Genomic DNA, 25,644 nt, shown 5'->3' on the forward strand with positions numbered 1-25,644 from the left:
AGCGCAATAAAGTCGCAAAATCGGGACTGTCCCGTGCAAAGCAGGACAGTTGGGAGGCATGGTTTGCTAATACTGTAAGCCAATTCCAACTAACTACTACTACTTAATCCCCAGATTGCGTCACATAAATGCAGGTCACGTTAATTACCTGCATGTCACGGTGCATCTCGCATTCAGCCCCGACCTGTCTCTGCCCCCCCCCCGAGACTCGGGATTTAATAATTCACTTTTATTGCCCTACTTTTAATAGGGTGCCTGAACCCGGAGCACAGCGAGGAGCGAGGAGCGAGGAGCTGCGGTCGGATCATAAAATTAGAGGCGGTTTTAATAGCTTGGCAAGTGGAGGCCGATGCTTTTAAAAACAATTATTCTCATTTATACGCGGAAATAAAAAGAAAATCATTAAAATGTTTCATGTTCTAAAAACAGTAGGGAGTCTGTAGCGCAAAATAAGGAAGGTGGCCCGCATTGCCCATAGAGGTAATGTAAGGAAGTTTTACTTTACTAAGAGGGTAGTAGGTAAGTGGAACGGCCTCCCAGCAGAGAGGAGGCGTTAATACAGCGAGGGTATTAAACACGCATGGGATAGGCATACGGCTCCTGAATCTAAGACGAGACCAACCACTGATTAAGGTTTCAGTCTTTATAGCAGGAGAAACGGGCGACTAGACGGGGGCCGGATGGGGCCGATCTGCCGGCGGGGCTCAGCAGAGTCTGAAAATTATGAATTCTGCAAATATCTTTTGAAAAGTTTCCGTCCCTTTAAGAGCAGCGGCTTCCCCGCAATGAAGGCTTTTTACAGAAGAACAAAAACCTTTTAGCGATGCATGAAAACACAAAGGGGGGGGTGGCGGGGGGCAACCGAGCTGCCCGTCAGGACTGCCCGTGTGCACACGGGGATCTTATCACTGGGCATCGGGCAAGACCATTCGCACCCGAGGGGGGGGGGCAGTGCAACCCAATCTACTCTACCAGGGTAATACAGAACGGGGTGCAGGTCGCGGGGAAACTTCGCGTATAGAGAAGGCGTCCCTCGGGGTAGAAGAACATCAACGCTTCCCAACTATGTGGTGTCTTACCTTTGTCTGTAATTGAAGCCTCCGGGGACGAGCCCCCCCCGCGCCGGGGAATGGTACGTCCTATTATTGTGTTTGAACTTGAGCAGTGACAGGCGTTTAATAACCGGTCGCCCTACGAGCTCCCCGCTCACCCTCCGTCTTCTCGCTTTATTAACAGGGGCAGATCGAGGTGGACAGCGAGACGGTCTTTAAGTTGGCGGCGCTCATTCTGCAGGTAAGGACTTCGCTCGACAAACTGCAACAAAAGTTTCTTTCCGGGGCGATGGAAACATTTAAACAAATAAAGGGATTTAACAAAGTACAGGAGGGAAGATTATTTCAAAGGAGGAGAAACGTTACAACAAAGACCGGAATCTAACGCTAGAGGCTTAGATGGAACTTTTACTTTACGGTGAGTGTGGTAGATAAGTGGAACAGCCTCCCAGCAGAAGTGGTAGAAAAGGGGAACAGCAGACATGCTGGAGGCTACTTTTTCTCCTACATTGCAACAATTAGATTATTACGTTTAAATGTATTCATTGCCAAACTGCAAGCAACAGCATCGCCCGAAATATGTATATTATACATATAAAAAAAAATACCGTAGCTGCCGAACGATACAGATCCCAATAAAACAGGACTATTCATGCCTTTTCTGCATCAGCGTCATATTCTCGTCACGTCAGGGGTTAATTCCCAAAGCAAGAGTTGGAAACGTTAATCTCTGTGGCTTTTGTTCCCCTGTCATGTTTCTGGGGCTGGCTGGGAGTTGTCAGAGTTACAGTTCAGCAACAAAGCTTATTGTAGTGAAAACATTTATAATGCTAAATAACTGATTTTTAAAACAAAAGTTGTATTATTTGAGAGATTTTTGTTATTTTCATGCGGATTTGACTCTTATTTCCCCTGTTTTAATCCGCAATCGCGCTTCGGTGACTATTAATAAGGCGATATAATATAATGTAGCAGCAACAAGCGACTCCCATTACTCCGAGCCAGCACCTCGCTCAGCATGATGGCATATATATTAAATATTACCAGTCGGGTGTCCTATTATGGTGTTACATAACCCTCCCAGCATGTGAAGGGTTAATTACTCCGCTATTATTTGGCGCCTGCTATAAAAGTGCCTCTCGGGCTCCAGAAATGTCACCCGATTACCACGCTGCCGATTCCGGACACGTTGAGCGGATCCGTTCCCTAATTTCATTTGTTTGCCTTAAATGATAATTAAAAAAAATAATAATAAAAATACAAAACAAAAACAAATAAACAACAAAGCAAAAACATTTATCCATAAACCAAGCGGTTTTGAATTCCTTAACGGTCACCGTCTGCTACTACCTTTGCTGGACGGCTGTTCTATGTATCTCCTACCTCCTTTTATAATAATGACTCCGCCCCTCGCCCCGGGTTAACTGTCTTACTTAAAAAAATGCTTCCTTCTTAAAGTTAACGTTTTAACGTTTTTTTCCTCGGCCCTTCCTTCGCTCCTGATTGTCAAGGTGCCTTTCGAGTCCTTCATGTGACTTCATATGTATCGATCTCCGCATATCCGCCTTCTGATCCATACATGATGAAGGGCCGACCCGGGGTGTGTGTGGGGGGGGGATTTTCTTGCAAGAAGTGCCCCATAGTATAGGGGCAATATAATTTAACCCTTTCCCATTTTAACCTCATTCCTTGTTTTTTTCTCTCTTGCAGGAGGCCAGAGGAGACTACAGCAGGTAACGACTCAATCTCGTAAACGTCTCGCCCGTTCGCGCTCGCTGTCGTCGTTGGTTCTGAACCAGTAGGCATCGCTGCCAAAAGTCTGCTTTACTGGGAATTTTTTACCCTCGGGGCATTTGAATAATGTCTGAGGTGGAGGGAGAGGGGGCTCTGCTCTGAAACGGGGTAGATAAGGAAAGTACCGCCGCTCCAAAAATAGCTTTGAATAACATCATCCGCTTTTCAGCCCAAAATATATCAGGAGGAACGCGTCGGGGGGGGGCGCCTGCGCATGTCATTTGCACAGCTTACCGGCCCTGGTGTGCTTCTTGGGAACGAGGCCGCGGATCAGGGGAGAGGACCCCCGTTTTATCTCTTAATTAACACTTATTTGGGGGATAGTTTGTCTTCTGCTATTCTTTTTTGCGTTTCTTCACGTAGCGCCCGCAGATTCAGTAGCGCGGTTAGAATAGGGGACACTGGAAATATTTAGCAAAGTCAAGTTGGAATGGCAGAAAACACGGTACGAGAGGAGAGGGGGGCCAGGCTCTAGAGAGATTACAATCCATTGAGAAGAAGACGTATGATTCGCATTGTACAGCGCTGCAGACTATGTTGGTGCTATATAAATCATTAACTAATAATAATAATAATTAGAATTATCTAATAATTTTCGAATGCCTTGTCTTCCGAGCGCTTGCATGTATCATCGTAGTTACTTAGAGCAACAAAACTGAGCCGGGAAGCTGGGCTGCGGATGATCCCCACTTTATTCACTAAAGCAGACGGTGTATGAGTGCGTCTTCACGTCTGCCGTTAATCTGCCGCGGCGGGTGACTAACGCGGTCTGGTGGCTTAATAAGAGGTGGAAAGCATCAGACTGAGATTAATGAGGTTTATGAAATGGAATGTTACGCGTTGTGAGAGATTCAAACAGCTTTCATGGCGACAAAAACTATTAGATTTGGGAATTTATGGGGGGGGGTTTCTAGTGTGGTCTCCCTGAAGGATCTATTTAGGGCTTTCCTCTAACCGGCTTTAGCCTCCATCACTCCAGGTCACCCAGACGTCGCTTCGGGATCATAGGTTTGTAGCTCAGTGACTATCGAATGAACAAAAATCGTTCTATATTGCTAAATCTCAGTGCGATGGGATAGTGGGGGGAGTAGTAATTAGAAGCCATAATGGAGGACACTTTGTATGTAGGGGGAGGTTCGATTTTTAAGTCCCTGACTTCCATATGCTATACGAAGGACTAAGCTTAACGAGCTTCTCCAGCAACAGGGGCTAAGCTGGCCCGGCATAATGCATAGTTCAATCAGTCAAGGAATCTAGCTGATTCTTGCTCACCAAAATCTTGCCTCAGCAGAAGCTCACTGGGGTTGGAGCTGCATGATGCAGATGGGAATCATTGAGTTGGGAGGTCTCCAACAAACTCCTGCCTTAGTGAATAAAACCCTATTGTGGAAGACAGGTCCAATGCTTAATCCTTATAAGTCATGTCTAGCTTCCTGCAAGAAAAAAGCTGGTGATAATACTTCATAACCTCTCAGTATCTCAAGAGGTTCCACAGCACAATGGGGGTCCAGCCACACCAGTGGGGTCCTTAAACAAATGCACCTTGCCTAAATCTAAATCTGCCGGATTTGTTCCATATTTAAAACCTAGAAAATTCTATCTAGAAAACATAAAGAAGAAAACCTTAACCGTTGCCCCTACAGTTCTTTACGCCCCTTTAAGGGACTCCCTTGTGAAGCCTTGGTGAGCTCCTGACATGACGCGTAGTTGTTGCTGTATAATATTGGACAGATGTCTCGAATTCATGTATTTTGGGTATAATTCCACAACTCTACGCAAGTACTATACGGAAATCCGTACAACTCTGTCACGGTCAGGACTACTTGCCAAGCCGTGACTGTGTGGAGGGCGTGGGCATGAAGGGGTTAATAGCACCAGGCCTCTGGATTTACTAACTTGACCCCTTAACAAGGCATAAGCTATACCAAATTAACCCCCAAATCCTGCCTGTATCCCCCCAGGTAGTCTGCCACCACTCACGATTTTGATACCGGATTCGTGAGAAATCCGAATTAGAACCTTTATCTCTATATATATATCAACCCACCCCGGGCAACTAACATATATATATATCCTGTAAAACTTAACAATATGGTAACGTGTTATCCTCTCTTAGGGTTCGTGGATATCGATACTAGAGCCCAAAGACAGACTTGGATTATGAATATTTTAATAACAAAAAGACAAAGATTACACAGTGCCGGAATTACAAAAACAAGACATACAAAAGAAAAATAAAACAGCAAACAGTTCTTAAAAACAAAGGACTTAAACACAGGACCCTCACTCACGAGTTTCTCCAATAAGTAGGCCTGTGGGAACTCCTTAAGTCCAGATGGTTTCTTACGATGTTGTTCCGATCAGAGTATATCATGGAGTTCTGCTTTGAGGTCGCTGCTTTGTCCCTAAATCAGACTTTTGCAAGCAAACGCCCCTCTCACCACATGACTGATTATATGACACCATCCCCAAGAATCGGGTCCCATCTTTGATGTGCCAATAAGTTATGGTGGGGTAAAGGTGATGGAAACCCCCCACTTAAGATAGGAATGGAATTCCTATAACTCAGGGTCCTTATCTGTTAGGCCATGAATCACCACAGGGGTCCTTTGGGAAGATGACACCTTTAGCCAGAACAGATACAGAGGGCATTCACAAAGAAACACATTAAATCAACCTCAGATTAACTCATTGAATGCCTAAACAAAGAAACTAACCACCTCTGCTGGGTTACCCTTCCATGCATCCACTACGTTATATGAGTTAATCATGACACCTCCCCCTTTAAGATGGTGGACAGAGGAGGTCAGCACACGCTGATCTACTATGTCTGCCTAAATCCTAGTCTCCCCCTGACAAGACAAACTGTCAGAACGGGACTCCATCTGAGCAACTTGCTAAACTTCCCATCTACTCTATCTGCCTGAAGAGAAGGGTTGTGATAGATTATAACAGTGAAGTCACAACCATACAAGCATGGCTGTAACTCCTGCAAAGCACACACCATAGCTAAGCACTCTTTGCCAACCCTTGAATAAGCCTCTTCTTTTGGCGATAACTTACTCGGATGTTTTAAGGCCTCATCCATTTGTTTCTCTGCCCTGCTTAGGATAGCTAAACGCTGCCCATTCCCAAGCAAGACAGCAAACGGGTGTCCATTGTCCTGGGCTTCCTGTGTGGATCCCAGGCTCTGCGCTTCACCTACACTCACAGGGCTAAGGGTTTCTTGCTGACTGGTCAATGTAGCTGTCTTTTCATCAACCTTTACTATATTATCCTCTGTAGCTGTTTCCCCAGCATCTTGCTGGTATGCCACTACAGCTACAGGGGAAATATTCTGCCCCTCACACTGCCCACTCAGTGAACACACAAAAGGGATATCAAGATGTGAATTTTCCTCCCCCTCCTCCTTATCTCCAGACTGTACAGCTTTAGGGGTCTTAGGCACCGTGGAGAAACTACCCCCTTCCTGCTTCTTAACCTCCAGCACTTTAAGAGTTAAATGAAGCATTTCCTCTGGAGCATGAAAGCAGGGTTTTGGCTGTTGACACACAGATACATCACATTCCATATATCTCTTGTTTTCCCTTTGAGGAAAGTCAGTAACATGAATATCCGCAGACACCCCTATATCATGTATACTTTCTCCTGCACCCAAACCTAAATACTCAGGTGCTGTAGGCACGGTTGGCCACACATCCCCAGTCCCCTTTAGTTTTTCAGGGATAATACCTTCTGGGCATACAACTTCTGAAGACACTTTGGCCGAAGTATCCCCAGCATGCCCAAATCCCTTGGCTACCTGATCACCCATAGTAACACTATGCTTTTCCGTATCGGGGGGCATTGAACCAGAAGAGCCACTACAGACTCCCTGTTCCTGAACCTCTGCCCCTCCAAAGGTCAAACCACACGTTTCCCCTAGAGCTTGCTCGCTAGGTCTGGTCCCTTGGTGCACATCCCCCTCCATCTCTTCAGGAGACAGGATCCTGGGTGCTGGTTCAGACAGGCATACCTCTACCTTCCGTGCTCCCTCCCAGCTACCCACTACTGCCAAAGTTTCAGACAGTACCTTAGGTTGGACAGGGCCCTCTACCAGCCCTCCAGGTTTGCAGGTTTCCTCAACTGGTGCATACTGGCAAACAAGTCGACCCAGATCCTTGCCCAGCAAAACATTAACAGGAATATCCTCGGATATCCCCACCTCCCGCAAACCCTTGCCCACACCCCAATCAAGGTACACACGTGCCACTGGCACTGCAGGGCGCACCCCGCCAATTCCATGGATGGACATGGTCTTCCCAGGGATAAGATCCTCCAACTTTACCATCTCAGGCCGCACCAGAGTGCAAGCAGCCCCCGTATCCCTGAGTCCCATAGTCACACGGCCACCTACAGTTACTCTTTGTAGGTTCTCTTCTTCATTCCCCTGAAACCTGGAAACAAACAAGACAGCTGGGTGTTCCCCAACTGTTACACACTGCAAATTGTCTCCTTGTGCCTCCTTTGGTCTAGCCACAAATAAAACAGGTACAGCTCCCCCAGCTGTACCTCCATTTCCATTTGTCCATGGAGATGGTCTCTTAGAGGGGCAGGTGGCACTCAAGTGCCCAATCTGGTTACACCGATAACACCGGCGGGTATCCCCCTGGCTCGATGTGGCCCCTGCTCTGTTGGCTAGGAAAGGTGTTGGTGATAATCTCCCGGCTGGCTTAGGAGTTGGTGGCTGGTAGGCTGCTCCTTTCCAAGTAGATGGTCCTTGTGATGCTTGTACCCGCTTGGTTGTTGGAGTACGGTTGTTGGCATAATCGTTAGCCAGATCTGCCGCCTCTGCCGTGGTTTTAGGTTTTCTGTCCAGAATCCACTCTCGGGCCTCCGGACTTCGTGTCCTCAGGAACTGCTCCAAAATCATCAGATCCTCCAGGGCCTCATATGTAGTAACTTGTAGGCCTCCAGTCCATTGCCGGAAAATAGTCCGAAGCTGTCCCGCATATTCAGTGCAACTGTCCGATGTAGCTTGCTGCATCTCTCTAAACTTTTTCCTGTAGAATTCAGGGGTGAGGTTAAAACTTTTTAACAAGGCAGATTTTATGGCCTCATAGTCCTGATCAACTTCCATTGGTAAGGAAGCAAACACATCCAGGGCTTTCCCCTTCAGACGTGGGGTTAAAAACTTTCCCCACTCTTCCTTGGGCAGCTGGTACTGCCGGCACACTTTCTCAAATCCTCTCAAAAACACATCCAAGTCAGTGTCCTTTTCCAGCATTGGAAAGTGTTCCAGGCGAGGTCGGTTAGCATATCCATTCCCGTTAACAATGCTTTGGGGAGACGGACTATATTGCTTTAACCGTAGAAGTTCCAGCTGATACCTCCGCTCAGCTTCTCGTTCAGCAGCTGCCCGCTCCGCAGCTCTCTCAGCAGCCTCGCTCTCTCTTTCCTTGTACTGCATAATCAGGTTGAACTTTAGCTGAGGATCCACACTCCCCAGATGTTTTAGTACCACTTGTAACTCAGAGTCCATTGCACTCAAGGCGTTAACTTTATCAGGAAAACATCCTTGATCCACAGGCTCTTCCAAAATCACATCTGCTCCAATGGCCTGCTCCGCACAGAGTTTATCATGTTCCAGGAGATCCAAAATCAGCTGCTCTTTGCTTTTGCCAAAAATTTGTATATTCCTTTCTTGACAAACCAGCTCCAGAGATTCTTTTGGCTGTCGTCGATATGCCTCCATAATGCAGTATGGTAGAGAAAAACAAAAGGAAGAGGAACGAACTGTTTTGCACTGTATGTCTGTAATTAGGCACTGAGTAATGTCTTTGGGAAATTACACAAAACCCATGTAATTTCTTCTAGTACTAAAATCACCAAACCGGGCAATATAAATAGCACTAAAAAACTCTAGATATCCCACCGCTGCCACCAAGTTTGTCACGGTCAGGACTACTTGCCAAGCCGTGACTGTGTGGAGGGCGTGGGCATGAAGGGGTTAATAGCACCAGGCCTCTGGATTTACTAACTTGACCCCTTAACAAGGCATAAGCTATACCAAATTAACCCCCAAATCCTGCCTGTATCCCCCCAGGTAGTCTGCCACCACTCACGATTTTGATACCGGATTCGTGAGAAATCCGAATTAGAACCTTTATCTCTATATATATATCAACCCACCCCGGGCAACTAACATATATATATATCCTGTAAAACTTAACAATATGGTAACGTGTTATCCTCTCTTAGGGTTCGTGGATATCGATACTAGAGCCCAAAGACAGACTTGGATTATGAATATTTTAATAACAAAAAGACAAAGATTACACAGTGCCGGAATTACAAAAACAAGACATACAAAAGAAAAATAAAACAGCAAACAGTTCTTAAAAACAAAGGACTTAAACACAGGACCCTCACTCACGAGTTTCTCCAATAAGTAGGCCTGTGGGAACTCCTTAAGTCCAGATGGTTTCTTACGATGTTGTTCCGATCAGAGTATATCATGGAGTTCTGCTTTGAGGTCGCTGCTTTGTCCCTAAATCAGACTTTTGCAAGCAAACGCCCCTCTCACCACATGACTGATTATATGACACCATTCCCAAGAATCGGGTCCCATCTTTGATGTGCCAATAAGTTATGGTGGGGTAAAGGTGATGGAAACCCCCCACTTAAGATAGGAATGGAATTCCTATAACTCAGGGTCCTTATCTGTTAGGCCATGAATCACCACAGGGGTCCTTTGGGAAGATGACACCTTTAGCCAGAACAGATACAGAGGGCATTCACAAAGAAACACATTAAATCAACCTCAGATTAACTCATTGAATGCCTAAACAAAGAAACTAACCACCTCTGCTGGGTTACCCTTCCATGCATCCACTACGTTATATGAGTTAATCATGACAAACTCTACGCTCTGTTTACCCTTGAATCACTTTCTTTTTTTCTGGCAAGCCTTCTCCATAGTAACCCCCGGATTTAGGGAAAGTCTTTGGACTTGGGATAGAGTAATACCCATTAGACGTGACTCACTGAGCAAATACGGAGCAGAAAGGTCACCCGCGGGGCTGTTAATCATTTACCACGTTGCCTCTCTCAGAGCGAACAAAGATAAAAAAAATATTATGATCCCCAGCGACTTAGTAGAACAGTAACTTCTGTCCACTTGAACTTGAGACTTTCTCCTCGACAAACCGGAACCTTCAACATAACCGAGTTTGTAGCAAATCCACTTCTACATCCAACGATACATTGTAACGTTCACACGTTGACACCTTGATGGAATGTTAGAGGATACAAGCAGGTTTACAACTACCGAAGGGGAAGTCATTTTCCTTCAGAGTTGGTCAAATTCCCGTCTTATCTCAGGATCCTCATCAGCATTTTATGCAGGAACGTTGGTGGATCAGTAATAGGTCTTCTCCTCCAATGATTATATTGTCGACTGTTCAGAATGGAACTTCAACTGAAGACTCATCTTTCTTCTTGAGTTATATCCAGTTGTCTCCGGCAGGTGATGGTAGGGGCTAGCAGACTCGCCACGGTCTTGAGAAGACAGGTCTTGAGAAGACAGGTCTTGAGAAGATAGGTCTTGAAGATCCAATACTCTGTGTTCCGAGATTACGGAACTCACTAGCTGTGCATCTCCATGATATGAAGTCAATGAAACAATAGAGCGGTCTATATCTACGTAAAAGACATTTTATGCACAGCAGGCATCGATCTCCTTCTATTGTTTAGCAGATAAACCATCTTTTGTGCTTCTACTTCCAAGACAAGGACGGGTCTTGCTGCCCCAGGCATATAGGTGGAGGTAATTCTTGACAACAAGTATCAGAGAGACAGTTGGGTTTAATGAACACATCTCTATTTATTCCCTGATTTCCCGGGGACTGTAAATTCTGAGACCCCCGTGATGCTAGAAACACAAAAACCGCTAAACTACACCACCAAAAAAAAAGCCCGGAAAATATAATATAAAGTATAATAAAAAGTACTCAAAAAAAGAGAATATAATAGTCATTACTGGCATTTAATGGTTTCCCAGTTAATGTTATCTAGTTTTGTTCCGTTCTCCTACCCGTGAATCTGTTTCCCATGCGCGGCTCATCATCGCCTTCTCATTACCAAACTTTGTCAAAATGATAGACTCGTTCTTCCAGATTAATAGTGATTTGCTGTTCGGGACATCTTACGTTTGGAGATTCCTTCCGAACGATGGATACTCCCATGAAATGTAGGGCAAGTCATAAAGCAAGAGAAGGCTCTTTGCCAAGAGCTATCATTTTCTATAGAGTCAGAGATTTAGATGTAATGTAGGGGTTACTTTACAGAGACGGTGGTAGATAAACAGAAGAGCCTCCCAGCAGAGGTGGTAGAGGGTAATACAGCGAGGGTTTAAAACATGCATGGGATAGACATACGGCTCCTGAATCTAAGACGAGACCAACATCTGATTAAGGTTTGAGTCTTTACAGCAGGAGAAACGGGCGACTAGACAGGGGCCGAATGGGGCCGATCTGCCTCTAAATAAGATTTGCTCAAAGATCCTTCATCGTTACCATAGACGAAATGGCTGTTTTTGGTACAGGGCTCATAGTCCTGAGACTGCAGAACTTGCAAAGAGCGTATTGTACCCCAAGAGAACTGTTTGTTTGTTTTTGTTTGTTTGTTTGTTTTGCGTTGTGAATTGGTTAATGAATTTTCAAGCAGTTCCAACAATTTATCTCGGCAGTAACAGCCTTTCCATACGTATTCAAGATTTAAAAACTAACCGCGACTGTTTTATCCCTGACCCATAATCCGTAACGGTAAATTATTTTGATAAATAACACTAGTTTGATTCATTTGTAATTATATCTGAAGGGTTAGCAGAATTCATTGATGCCGCTGACAAAGGCTTCATTCATAAATCACTTCTTTAGTAAATAAGACTCTTGTCTTCCTGCTCGTTCGCCTCCAACATTATAAAAAAGTCTGTGTCAAGGTCTGCTGTCAGGTACACTTTATAAAAGAAATTAATAATTAAAAAAAGGGATGAAAAAATATACTTTCCCTGGTGAAATTTTAGCTAAACATCCACGTTTTATAATCTTCTCAAACATTTGTAGTTGGATAACCTGAACGATAACGTTTCCAAGGCAGTGAATTATTAAAAATATAATACATTTTTAAGTTAGCAAAGTTTTAAGGTTTTATATACACGACCGTTCAAAAGTTTGGGGTCACTGATTTCAGGGGGGGGGGAAGGAAATTTTTGGCTGTAACATAATTACAAAAGGGTTTTCTGATGATCGATTAGCCTTTTAAACTTAAACTTGGATCAGCGAACACAACGTGCCATTGGAACACAGGAGTGATGGGAGTGATAAAGGGCCATTGGGACACAGGAGTGATAAAGGGCCATTGGAACACAGGAGTGATGGGAGTGATAAAGGGCCATTGGAACACAGGAGTGATGGGAGTGATAAAGGGCCATTGGAACACAGGAGTGATGGGAGTGATAAAGGGCCATTGGGACACAGGAGTGATAAAGGGCCATTGGAACACAGGAGTGATGGGAGTGATAAAGGGCCATTGGAACACAGGAGTGATGGGAGTGATAAAGGGCCATTGGAACACAGGAGTGATGGGAGTGATAAAGGGCCATTGGGACACAGGAGTGATAAAGGGCCATTGGAACACAGGAGTGATGGGAGTGATAAAGGGCCATTGGAACACAGGAGTGATGGGAGTGATAAAGGGCCATTGGAACACAGGAGTGATGGGAGTGATAAAGGGCCATTGGAACACAGGAGTGATGGAAGTGATAAAGGGCCATTGGGACACAGGAGTGATGGGAGTGATAAAGGGCCATTGGAACACAGGAGTGATGGGAGTGATAAAGGGCCATTGGAACGCAGGAGTGATGGGAGTGATAAAGGGCCATTGGAACACAGGAGTGATGGGAGTGATAAATGGCCTCTGTACGCCTATGAAGAGATTCCATTAAAAATCAGCCGTTTCCAGCTACAATAGTCATTTACAACATTAACCCCGTCTGCGCTGGATTTCTGATCCATTTCATGTTCTTTTAATGGACAAACTCTGCTTTTCTTTCAAAAACAAGAACATTTCTAAGTGACCTCACACGTTTGAAGCGTAGTGTGTATATAGTCTATTATGTGTGACCCCTAGTTTATATAAATACCCTCGTTCATTATGTTGGGCTGACTGCCAACCGACAGGTGTACAAAAAGAAGTATTATTTTGTTCTTTTGTGCCGGATGATGGCATTTTACCAACCCGCACAACCAAATAAGGGATGTTTAGTTCCCCAAAGTCGGGAGTCAGCAGCTTCTAGAATTAACGTGATACTTGGCACACGATTTCTTACAAGAAGCTTTTTATTCTCGACAAGCATGTAATGCTAAATTTATCCCGTCGGAATGGTGTTTTGTTTAACAGGGAGTGGCAAATCTTGACTTTTATTTAAGTCTTTGTAGGTCATAGGTGTGGTCATACTCATCAGCTCTCCTAGATTTAAATATCCAGTCCCACGCTTTGACTCTCCGTTCCAATATGTTTTTTCTCGTTTCAAATCTATTATCATCGTTTATTATTTATTGATGTATATATCGCCATCATATTCCGCAGAGCTGTACAACTGGTAGGCAAGGACATAACAAGTAGCGAATCCCATTAGGACAGAAAGGTATGGAGGTCCCTGCTCAAAGGAGCTTACAATCTAGAAGGGAAAAAAAAATAACACTTTAGGGACATAATGGTTTGAAGATGCGAGTAACCTGTGCCATTGTATTCTCCGAATCCATGGCAACTCTTCATTATCTTATCGATAGCCTAGTAGCTATTCATATATGTACAGAGTCCCTTTTAAACATGCGCTATCACCAAAAAGCAGGAGTGATAGCAGCTATGGCTATCTCGACAATTAGCATTCCATGTACATTTCAACTCTTAATAGGGCTTAATGTCTCAGAACGGGGTCATTGTAGATAAGAAGAACAATAAATGTGGTGTTCGGAGGGCTTTCGCTCCTGATAGCTCTCCTCCTTGTGTGGATTGCTAATATTCTCCATAAGGAGTAGCCTTGAGAAGTCTTCCAGCTGTTGGGGTGGGGGACTACAAATCCCATGATCCTTATCTGCTGTGAGAATATGCTTTTGGAGGGTGGTTAGCAGCAAGCTTGGGGCTGATATTAGACAACCCCCAACGTTCTCAGATAGAATCAAAGATATGAAGAGGGATGAGAGGCTGTATATGGCCGGGTCTCCGGTCCTTTTTCCATAGCCCTTGCAGTTGACATTGACTGGTGAAGAACAAGCAGCTGTGATGTCATAATATAACTAGCTGGTGGTATTCTGCTGATCGTTGGGTGTGTTCTAAGTATGATGAGGACTTTATCTCATGGAGCCCTAAAGTGAAAATATTCAGAATAAACAAACCTGCCACTTATATTGACCCTGCCGTAGAACAACAGGTGGCCCGGGGTCTACAGCTGCATCCGAGCCCCAAATGCTCAGCAGCGACGGACCACCTGCTTCCGATCTCGTACTGGTCTAGTAGGAGGGAGCAAAGAGAGAGAGCGGAGACCCTGCCGGCTCTCAGTCGTACCGAGACACAAAGGAACGTGGATCTGGGGACCTCTTTCTCTCCTGAAGAGGTATACCAACAGGGGTTTGGGGGAGCAGCGTCAACCAATAACAGAGACCCTGAAAACCTTCACTTCTTTCCTTTATTCTGCTACTGAAAATAGATTGAAGGAGTGTAGGACCCAACAGACGACCGGCTTAGACAATATACCCCATTCATTAAATTAAATGTTCTGATTAAAGAACATATAATATATTGACTTTTGGAGTTAGTCTGAGAGCACCCCAAGCATGTCTCCCTCACTGTATTAACCTCTACCATTTCTGCTGGGAGGCTGTTCCCCTTATTTCCCACCCTCTCAGTAAAGTAAAACTTCCTTATGTGACATGAGATGTGTTTTTTGTCCATGCGGCTGATAATGGAGCCTCGACAAGACACTAATAACCCGGTTTAACTGTCTCTGCCCGTGTATTTACAACGAGGGTTCTGTAATGGGCGAGGGGGGGGGGGGGTTTCTTTAAACAGCTGACATGCAGGATTTCCAGTGCTGGGGAGCAGCTTTCGGCTGGCACAGCATAACTCCGCCAGCGCACCAGGATATCCTTCATGGCAGACGGCGATCCCCGAGCGTACGAGACTAATCATTATCCCGATGAGAAAGTTCATTTAAGCGAAGGAGGCTGTTTGTTTAACTTCTGCTCCGTGGATTTGGTTTAATTGTTCAGAGATATCATGTGTAGTGAGGATTGTTACAGTGTAGCAGACTGGGGAGAGATAAAGAGGCAAACAAACTAGACATTAACCTTTTAAATGCCAGGTTGCTGTCCTGATGCTTTGAATACGCAGCACTCAACATTTTTCAGATGGGAAAAGATGAACACATTTAGGGGTGTACTTAGATATGTGGTGGTAGATAAACAGCATCCCAGCAGAAGTGGTAGAGGGTAATACAGCGAGGGGATTTAAACATGCATGGGATAGACATGCGGCTCCTGAATCTAAGACCAGACCAACGACTGATTAAGGTTTGAGTCTTTACAGCAGGAAAAATGGGCGACTAGAAGGGGGCCGAATGGGGCCGATCTGCCTGCAGGTTCTATGTTTGTTTGACCTCTATGACTTATTACTGTTTATGTAACTGAGTAAAGCATCTAGAATGCACATTATTGTTTTTTTTAGGGCTGTAGAACCCTGCGATACCCTCATACCCAGCAAACGTTCCGAGCTCCTAGAAAAGAGGGGCATCAGGGGGAGGAAAAGGGAACACAAAGGTTTGGGAGAAGGACTGGACAAAAGAAACTGAGACACTTGGGAGGGATACGAATAATATTCTACTGGCGGAGGGGGGATAAAATGGAACAGCTTTTTGCGTTTGCTGTTATTTTGTCGCATTTATTGTTTATAAACATCTCCCCCCCCCCCCCACGGTCCCTTTAAAACCAATACCATGAGCCCTTTCCCGCGTGCTCGGTGAGTCATTGTGTGCCTTTCTGTAACCCTGCAGCCCATGTTTACGGCTTGTGATAAGACTGCAGAGAAACGGCTAATAACCTCGACTCACCTTAATGATCAACTAAAACTGATCCAGTCCGGAACTGGCCCAACACTAAATGTCCGTGCTTCTTTTTAGAAACCCACTTTATGTTTAAACCATAAGAGCAGCCATCTCAACTTCTTGCTCTTAGGATCTCCTGCATTATTCCTCCCCATTGTTATCTCTCCCCTATCACGTTGCTGATTGCTGTGGATTGGCTCAGTCCTTGGATTAGCCAATGAAGTCTTCACTGAGGTTTTTAATGCAAGCTGAAAATTCCCCAGTTAGACCAAATTCCCCGTTTCGGTTCTTCGATGGGTCACAGTCCCAAAAGGGGAAAAAATGTCGATTAATACACGGCAGGGAAATAAGATCTATAATTTATGTATAAAAAAACATGCAGAATACCACCCATTGTTTTACACGCTTCTGTAGAATTTTGCTTTTTGAAGTCAACTCAAAAGTATTGTTTTTATATAGAAAAAAAACCTTATTTATTCGTGTTGATTTTCTTGTGATGTCGCTGAACCCATAATTCATCTCCTCGATCCAGTAAAAAAAAAACCCCAAACGCTATTAAATTATCAAATTATTAAAGCATCCTATTAGAACAATACTAGGTCTTTAGCCTTTGGGTCTCAAAGGGTTAACCGGACCAGACTAAAGCCATTGCGGACCTGGATATGGCTACTGAAGGCCAGACTGATGTGGCTAATCTGGTCTTTGTATGAACAGGAAGGATGTGAAGGGTGCACCAATAACAGTCTGTTATGGTTGTTACCGATAGATATCATGTCGCCCGTGAATAATCTCGATTGGCTTTCAGAAGTAGTGAAGTGAGAAGAAATTTTTTCTGGCTGGGTGGCCATTTCCGCACTACTTCCGCAGGTTTGAGAACATGCTATATAAATGGTGTGAGATCTGGCCTTCGTGCCTGTGATATAGTTGCTAAATGAGGTCTTGGTAGAGGTTGGGTTCCCAATGAAACGTTTGATTGTCGAGGTAATTAATATTATCTCTATGCTTCTCTCTCGCAGCCTCTTCCTTATAGACTTGCCAAAAGTAGGTCTTCTGAGATGCCCTTAAGACTGCGGGGTCTTCATAGACAACTTTGTGATGGACACTCAAACAATGCTCCTCAAACATCATGGACATCCACAGAACTTACCCACCCCCGAGGATCCAATTTTAGCTACAACCCCTACTGGCTTTGCTCAGACACCAATAGTTTAATTGGATATTTCCTGAAACTTCTAACTTTGCCCTTTTTATAGCAATTTTACAACAAAAAATAGAGAAGAAGACATATGACGTACTTGCTATCTACAAGGCCCTCTTCTCCAGACCCAAGTTTGTATCAAACTCGAATGGTCGTTATTCTTCTTGGATTGTAAAGAATGTTGGGAGGATCCCTGTGTTCCAGATATATCTCTGCCTTCTGTTTCCTGAGCAGCCCTTTGGGCTCTCCATATTTTTCCCGGGGTATCCATTACCAGGTGTTTCTCCTGTCCTGACCGGTCAGACGTCCCGCTGTGTGGTCCAAGCCTTCTGCTGTCCCCATGTGTGGTATTTGGAGTAAAACAGATTTTCCAGCTAGACAAGGACGTTCTGTGTCTTCTTGTTTTTCTTACATGGTGTCCGCAGAGGGCTAAGCAAACAAATTGTTAGGTTTGTCAGGAACTCTGGCCCTTAATTATCTAAACACGCGTTTTTGTGTTAAGAACCATGTGCCTTCCTGAAACAAATGCATTTCTAAGGACTATTGATTGTCAGGATTTGCTTTGTAAATAATGAAAACACACAATGTATATTTCATTAGACACTTGCTTTGCCGGGAATAATAATAATATCTGGGATCAGATGTTGAGACGTCTTGGATTCTGGCCACAGGGTTCCAATGGTCTGAATGCATTTAAACAGTAAATAGGTGGACCTCAGGTGATGCCCGACACTTGCCCGTTCCACTGCCCTGCCTATTGCCCCATCCATTACCCCACTTTACAATCCTTCCATAAGTAACCTTTATTAGAGAAAAGACTAGCCCAGGGGTAATAGTCACTGGATGCGGTATTTCTTTTGGACCCCTATAACTAACATGCATACAGCTAACACGCAAACTCACTCTAACACCCATTCACTCAAACGCTCTACACTTATGTTCTTTCTCCTCCTCTCCCATATGCCACTAACCCTAGTCTCGCCCCCGGCAATCCAACACCACACACTGACAGCCACACGCACATGCTAACACTTACACACTGTAACACCATACAGTAACAGACACACGCACACTCTAACACCAGATGCCCATGCACACACACATGCTAACACCACACTCATGCTAATGTCATACTGTAAGACACACAACACCACAGTTTTGTACACATGCACACACTATCCAACAATATATCTTAACATAGATACACAATTATTCTAACATTGTGTGTGTGTATGTATATAGAAATACGTATATATGTGTTAGCGTGTTTGCATAAGTATAGTGTTACAGTCAGTGACTCTAACACGTCACACACACTAGCTCTGCAATACACAAATACACACACTACTCTCACTCCCTCTTCCCTCACAAAGTCCTGTCTCACCTGCAGCTACCGCACCACTGCATCGCTACTATAGCGGGGCAGACCAGTTGGGCTGAATGCGTCTCACCTGCCGTCAGATTCCATGTTTCTATGCGTACCTGTATTAGGGGTTTGGTGCACATGAATAACACCAGCGAAGGGTTTTTTTGTTTTCCATCTGGTGACAAATACTTAATAAGGCCTGTTCTGCAGTGTCGGCACATGTCTGCCGAGCAGGGAGTGTTGTTCGTGCTACCGGCAGCTCCAGTTTGGCTCCTACACTCCAAACAAAAACGCCGTAAAACCCAAGGAACATGTTAGAAATGGCACGAGGCCTTCAGTCTTGTCTCCTACTAAACATGTGTTGCAAGTTTACCCCTCGAAAACCGTACCCAGCGGAGTAAACAGAAGCTCCTGGCGTGCCGGAGGGAGACTTATTGATATTGTATTTTGATCCTTTTCCTGGCAAAGCAACGACAATGGAGCTTATATGGTTTATTTACTTTCAAAGAATAAATTACTTTGTATCAAGTTACACAGAAAACGCAAAGTTTTTTTTTTGTTTTTTTTTTGGTTTTTTTTTTTTGTTTTTTTAACTCCGGTGGCAGGAAAGTGCTTACATTGAACTCAGTGGGAGCGTTTTCTGTGCATGCACAAGGAGGGTCTCTTTAGATACCCAACTCGGTTGGCGGGAGATGAGTATGGCTCAGGATCTGGGGGGCAGGGAGCGAGGTAAATGAATATGGGGGATTCTACAAGCTTCGTTGCAAGCATTTACAATGGGGACCACCACAAACATTTAAAGGAACGCTCAACTATTATCTGCATTAACCTGCAAGCAACGGCTGGCGTGTCCTTTTAATTATATAACCAAGAAATTATTTATTAATTATAGAAACGAAGAAGTCTTATAAATCCATATATAATATAAAAATCGAAACATATGCCCTTACAGAGCATAATTTCATATGATTACAGGAGAAATAGTGACTTATGCGAACAAACTATTTTATTCTTTTATAGCGCCATCATATTGCACAGCGCTGTACAATGGGTAAACAGGACATGAAAAGTAGTATATAGCATAACAACCAGACTTACAGAAACAATAGGAGAGGAGGGCCCTGTTCATAGGAGCTTACAATCTACAGGGATATATATATATATATATTGTATAAATTAAAAAAAATAAGGTTAAAATGTTTGAAATAAAAAAATTGTCTCAAAATAAACACTTTTTTTGTCGCATTCTAAATTGCTCTTTTAATGTTTTGAGCTACAAAAGCTATAAACGACAGATTTTGAAGCAGGACGTGTGAAACTTTCGGGAATTTTTGTGTGGGGGGGATATCCCTTTAACTCCCTTATCTGCAGGTTACTAAGTATCTTTACTTTTGGTGCTCTGGGCGGTCAGACGCTGTCTAGAAGCTAGAGGTGTATATGACACATGTTTGTATCCATTTTGTCATACGAGACACGCTAGTCTGGAAATCGGAGAGCGCGGTATAAATTAACACAATGCTTTGGGGTTTAAAGTGACAGACGCGCTCAGAACTGGAACGACTCACCTTCTCTCTCTCTTTTTGTTTTTCAGCGATGAAAATGCAAGAAGAGATCTGAAAATTTTGCCAGCTCTGCCCACGAGAACCTTACAGGAGCACCCGTCCCTCACATATTGGTAAGTCTTTCTCGGCTGAGAGCACGGTGGCCTTGGAGGGGTTTGGCGAAGGGCGCTCATAGTATAAATACGTCACTGGTCAGCAAGGGGTAGGCAAAGTGTCCAATACCAAGCTTCTAGAAGTCATTGTTAGTTATGGGGCCTTTAGTGGGTTACCTTTTTTTTTCTGGTTATTAAATCTATTTTATGCGCCCTCCGGGGCCCTACGCTCCACAAAACCGGCCCTTCAACAAGTGCTGGTCTCCTCTCTCCAGTCACCTTCTGGTCGCAGGGTCCCGTAGAACACTTTAAAGGTGAAAAACCTGTGTTGTGATCACAAACAGCAGCCTGTTGTGTAAACTCTGTAATAACGCAGGGCAGAGAGGGACGTTACCGCTGTGCTAGTGAATACAGCCGCCTCCTTGGCCGTTTAACACTTTCTTTGAAAGAAGATCAGCAGTGGTGACGTAGGGGTTAAAATTTAAGGATCGCTCATACACATTTTTTTATATGAAGATGTATTGTACTTTTTTTATTCTCACGGACGATTTCTATTATCTGGGTTGATAAAATAAAATCTCCCCATAAAGGCGTGTTTGGTTACCGCTCGGTAACCAGGTACAGAGCAGTACAGACAGGGGTGCAGAGGTATCCTGGCTGAACCAGGACCATCGGAATCTCAGGAATTTTGTGTACAACAACTTTTTGCTACCGGCAGGAGATCCAATTTATTGCAACGATAGAGAATTCCGGGTTTTAGAGGGAAAAAATGCCAAGGATTTCCGCTTATATGAAATAAGATGAGATCTTTGAGTCAAATATTTTAATTTGATGTATCCACCATCTAATATTTGCAAACAGCAGTGTTCGGGGGTCCAGTGTGTTACCCCCGTAGGTATTACATCAGTTGTTCCCTTTAAATCAATCATTGATAAATAAATAAACCTTAGCCATCTATCCTTGTCTATCAAGTTTACCTTAAAGGTTTAATCACTTTAAACTACAAAGAAATGTTTAATAGGCTTTTTCTTCAGTTTCTATGGCAACAGCCTATCCGTGACTGCTGTTCTGCCACATGTCCATTAAGAGTTCCCAGTAAAAATATGAATGTGGCGAAATTTTACGTGATAAGGAAATGGAATAATGTTTCTAATGCCAATGGTAAATTCGGCGGGGTAGGTGGGACAGCATCTTGATGGCGGTAGTCTAGGCTATCAGCAGCTAAACTGGAACTGGGGTGGAAAAAAACCTCCCGCAGAAACTCTTGCAGAACAGAGCTGTCAATTATATGTCAGGAAATGTACGATGTTATCACTTTCTTGTTTTCTTAATTTCTTGCAGTGAAGAGCGAGTGATCGAACATTGTAAGAAGCTGAGAGGGGTAACCAGAGGTCAAGCAATTGTCCGGTAAGCCGTCATATGTTTTTTAAATTGGGGTATGTTGATAAAATGTGATTTATTTATTTTTATATATTATTAAATTATTATTCATTTATTTATTGTTATTTTTTTTATAAAACAAGCAATTTTCTCTTGGCAGCCTCATATTATTCAAGTGATATTACCAAAAATGTTACTTAACCCCCTTAAAAAAATAAAATAAAAAAAAGTAACTTTGAATACCTCGACAAGGCTGACTTGATTTTCTTCCTGCCTGCAGGTACATGAAAATTGTTGAAGCTCTGCCAACATATGGTGTTCATTACTACAAAGTAAAGGTCAGTGCCGGGTACTCTATAAACCCGTCCATACCATGGCATGCAGGTGTCCAGAGAACGGACTGCTAAGCCAGTAAAGCTCCATATAATACGTAGACCTGCGCATTGGGATCCAGTGGGTTTGATCTTTTATTACGATTTACTGAAGGGAGATTTTTCCGAAATGCTGAATTTTTTATACGAATTTAATTTCCTTTTCCTGTAATTTGGATTCTTTAGTTTATAAAAAAAAAAAAGCACAGAAAGGAAAACTTTCTTTATTACTTTATGTTCAGTTTGCTGTCTAGTGAGTGAGGGTCAAACTGTGTATTCAAGGGTCTTCCTACATACCGTTTTTAATCTTAGAATGAACGTGAATTGTACCCCCAAAAAATACTTGCATGCAAGAAGAGATGTCTTTTAAGAGACATCTTAAAATATTTATTGTGAGAACAGACCTGTATGTGGCTAGAAGGCAAGTGGGAGTGATGGATCTTCCCTACACACCTCACGGAACCCCCAGGGCTGTAGTTGTCTTCTTCTTGGAGGGAGGAGGACCAGTAGGAGCATCAGACCTTCCCTAGGGGCCTCATAGAAACCAATGGCTTTTTTTGGCCTCCCTCCTGGAGGGAGAAAGGCCAGTGGAAGGGTCAGATCTTCCCTAAAGGCTTCATAGAACATCTGGGCTTAACTAGCCTTCTTCCTTGAAGGACAAGCCCAAAACTGATTGGGAGCAGCAGAGGCCAAGAGGTCCAAACCCACCATTCTCATCTAGAAGTCCTTATGTGCCTGCTCTCGGCAAGAGGTGTAGTTTTATTTAGATCACCAGGATCATCTAGGGTCAGCCGTGGACCCTGATGGCTCCTTGTGTCGATCATACCTTCTTTTCTCTTGGTGTTGACCCAATGTCTCTTGACTCTTCGAGAGCTTGGCGAGACTCTTGCTTATTTTTAAGCAGTTCCATTCCATCGCTCAGAGCAGAGTCAATCTCCGGCTTATTATAACTGTACGTCAGCTTTTCTTTTGAAAGTTGTTTTTCTGGAGGGAGACCTTTTCTTTCTGATTCCATTAGCCAACAAAGACTCGAAGAGGAGAGTGAAGCATGACAGGCTTCATCTCTGCGAGATCCCTTAAGTGTTTCAAGGAGAAAAAAATCCTTTTATAAAACAATAGGGGGTCATTGTGTAGCATTCCAGGAGAAGAATGAACAGTTATACTCTTATTTTAGATGGATTACTGATTGCATTAAGAAGCGTGTCACTTACATTGACACTCTCTTGATGACCGCTTTCCAGATTCCGATGAGGGTGGACCAGTAAAAAAGTTCTAATGGTATAATCTGTATGAATAACTCGTTCCCAGTATCTAAACTTGTAAAAATAGTGATACAAAGGAACCAAGGAGACCTTATTGACCTAAGGCTGGGTGCGATACCCAACCCAACATTGACATGTTCCTGTGAATCTTAATAAAGGATTTGTTGATTTATGTTTTATTTATTGGGATTGGTAACTTGGAAATGATGGGCAATGGCTGCCTTTTAAAGGAAGCTCCTGATGTCATTATGGCAAATCTTTTAGCTGGGAATTTTATGGGAGATAAGTGGAAATTTACCCTAGAACTCAAACCCACGTATGTATTTATTCATTGTATCTTCCAGGACAAACAGGGAATTCCATGGTGGTTGGGAATTAGCTTCAAGGGAATCGGCCAGTACGATATACAAGATAAAATAAAGCCGAGAAAGGTAAGTTTGGTTATAGTTTTAATGTTTGAGTGACGTCACACTGGAAGGTGATATACATTAATAATCTGGCCTTGAGCAAGGGGCTATGTGCATGCGATGTTTATATTAAATATCTCCAGAGTTATAAAGCTACAGGCTAATCTTTCACAGTCTCTAAAAAACAGCTTCTCTGCTATATCATTAAAAAAGTGGGTTTTGACTCATTTTGTCCCAATAAACTCCCTTTATCAGCAGACCTGGAGCCGCCGTTGCTGCCAATCATGTGATATTGTGGGTGACTTTGCCCTCCTTAAACACCACACTGAGCTGATGCTTTGCTGCAATGCTAATGAAGTCTGTTCCTCCATAGACTTTCATTAGTCAGAGGGTCCATCTGGGTGATTAAGACTGAGCCGTTCCATTGTTCCCCACAGTCAGTATGATGAGTCAGGGTGTTTGTCTAGTAGATAACAGAGCGAGAACTCATACAAATGGGTAATATGCAGCTGCCTGAAGACATATTATGGGGGGGAAAAAACGCAATTGCCTAAAAACATTTTTGAAAACATACTTTTCATCTGATACTAGTAATAAAAGAACGGGAGTTCCCCTTTAATCATATGTTATTTAATGTAGTGCTGTCACAGTGGGAACGGCTGCTATTTTGCTTTCAGTACCTGCTGCTAAGTAGTTTATGTTTTTATAAGGACCTTTTTAAATCCTTATGCGTCCAGCCTGGTGAATACAGAGAATGGGACGGGCTTCTGGTTTTCCCTCGGCCCTGAAACTCATTAGCCTCCTCCGCCTCGGCTATAAATACTCTCCGCTCCACTCCCCTAGTTGGCTACTGGATTTAAAAGGGCTGGGGCAGAAACCTTTATAGGACAAACCACCTCCTTTATTAGATGTTACTTTCTCACAGTACGCAGTCTAAGGACAACGACGTAGATCCCAAGTTGTCCCTTTTAAAGTGACAGCACCCCTTTGTGACCCTAAACCATGTCCTTCTCTAACGGGTGCTTTTCTTGAGGTGGGAATACATATGGGGTCCTTTGAAACATAAGTCAATAACGATGGTTTTCTTACCAGAGCTAGATACTAGAAACTATAATCCCCAGGATCATGAGCATTATAGTACCCGAACGCCCGAGGAGCTAGTTTGCTGCTCCTCCTTGATGTTTTAGTAAATGAACACAATTTAATACATTCTTCTTTATTCTTCCAAATGGATAGCACATGCGCATCCAGGCTTTAATCTCATTTACAGCGCAGACGTGGGAACGCCTTGTTTTGTAATCTGTAATGCTAATTATTCTTTGTCCTTGTATGCAAATCCTACAAAATGAATCACAGATAATAGGCTTGAGTCACATGACGAGAATGTGAAATTCGCTAATATCGTCGGGTCATTTGTTGTCCATAAGAAACGATTACCACCCGGGGCTTTAGGACGAAAAGCCGCGAATGTGAAATAATACTGAAATGGGATATTTTACAATGACAAATAATAAGGATATCGGACTTTTTGGGTGTACAGGAAAAAATAAATTACATTTCTTACTTTGCATTTTAAACATTTAAGTGGCTTTCAGATCTTAGATTGAGGATTTTGAAATACTTTATTTTTTATTTTATTTTTTATTTTTTTTCCTTTTTATTTTTCAACTCTGAATTTCTCTTTTGTATGTAAATTGAAGTTTCTGAGCCTCCCCACAGGGGCTGGAGCTGTTTAAAGAGGGGAATTAGCACCCTTACTGTTCCAAACAGCTGGTTAGGTGGCCTGGAACTATTTACTCTCCAACAGTTGGATACATTTAGAGAGAGATAACAGGGCTATTGTGTAGCGGTGGAGGAAAATATTTGGAGGATTATTGGCATCTCAACTGCTGGTCCACACATGTCTCAGCGGAAAGACCCTACTTTATTTAGCCTTCACGTCGGTACTGAACTCATTTAAGGAAACAAACTTCCATGTCGGTACAACCAATACCCATTTACTTTACTGAATGCTACATT

The 25,644-nt window shown here is 43.4% G+C and overlaps 1 protein-coding gene across 1 annotated transcript in view; it reads left to right on the forward strand.

Moving 5' to 3' along the window:
- Window positions 1-1,236: 1,236 nt before the first annotated feature.
- LOC149271430 (FERM domain-containing protein 4B-like) overlaps window positions 1,237-25,644 on the forward strand; it is a gene marked incomplete at its 5' end in the record, with an annotated part of 39,867 nt that continues 15,459 nt past the window's right edge. Inside the window, 6 exons of the mRNA XM_089507432.1 lie at window positions 1,237-1,293; window positions 2,763-2,785; window positions 20,143-20,226; window positions 21,547-21,612; window positions 21,866-21,923; window positions 23,563-23,649. Of these exons, the coding sequence (XP_089363558.1) occupies window positions 1,237-1,293; window positions 2,763-2,785; window positions 20,143-20,226; window positions 21,547-21,612; window positions 21,866-21,923; window positions 23,563-23,649 (375 nt within the window). The remainder of the gene's footprint in view (window positions 1,294-2,762; window positions 2,786-20,142; window positions 20,227-21,546; window positions 21,613-21,865; window positions 21,924-23,562; window positions 23,650-25,644) is intronic.

This window comes from Sceloporus occidentalis, unplaced genomic scaffold, assembly GCF_023333645.1.
Source record: "Sceloporus occidentalis isolate IW3139 unplaced genomic scaffold, rSceOcc1.0.p SCAF_515, whole genome shotgun sequence".
Classification (NCBI taxonomy): Eukaryota; Metazoa; Chordata; class Lepidosauria; order Squamata; family Phrynosomatidae; genus Sceloporus; species Sceloporus occidentalis.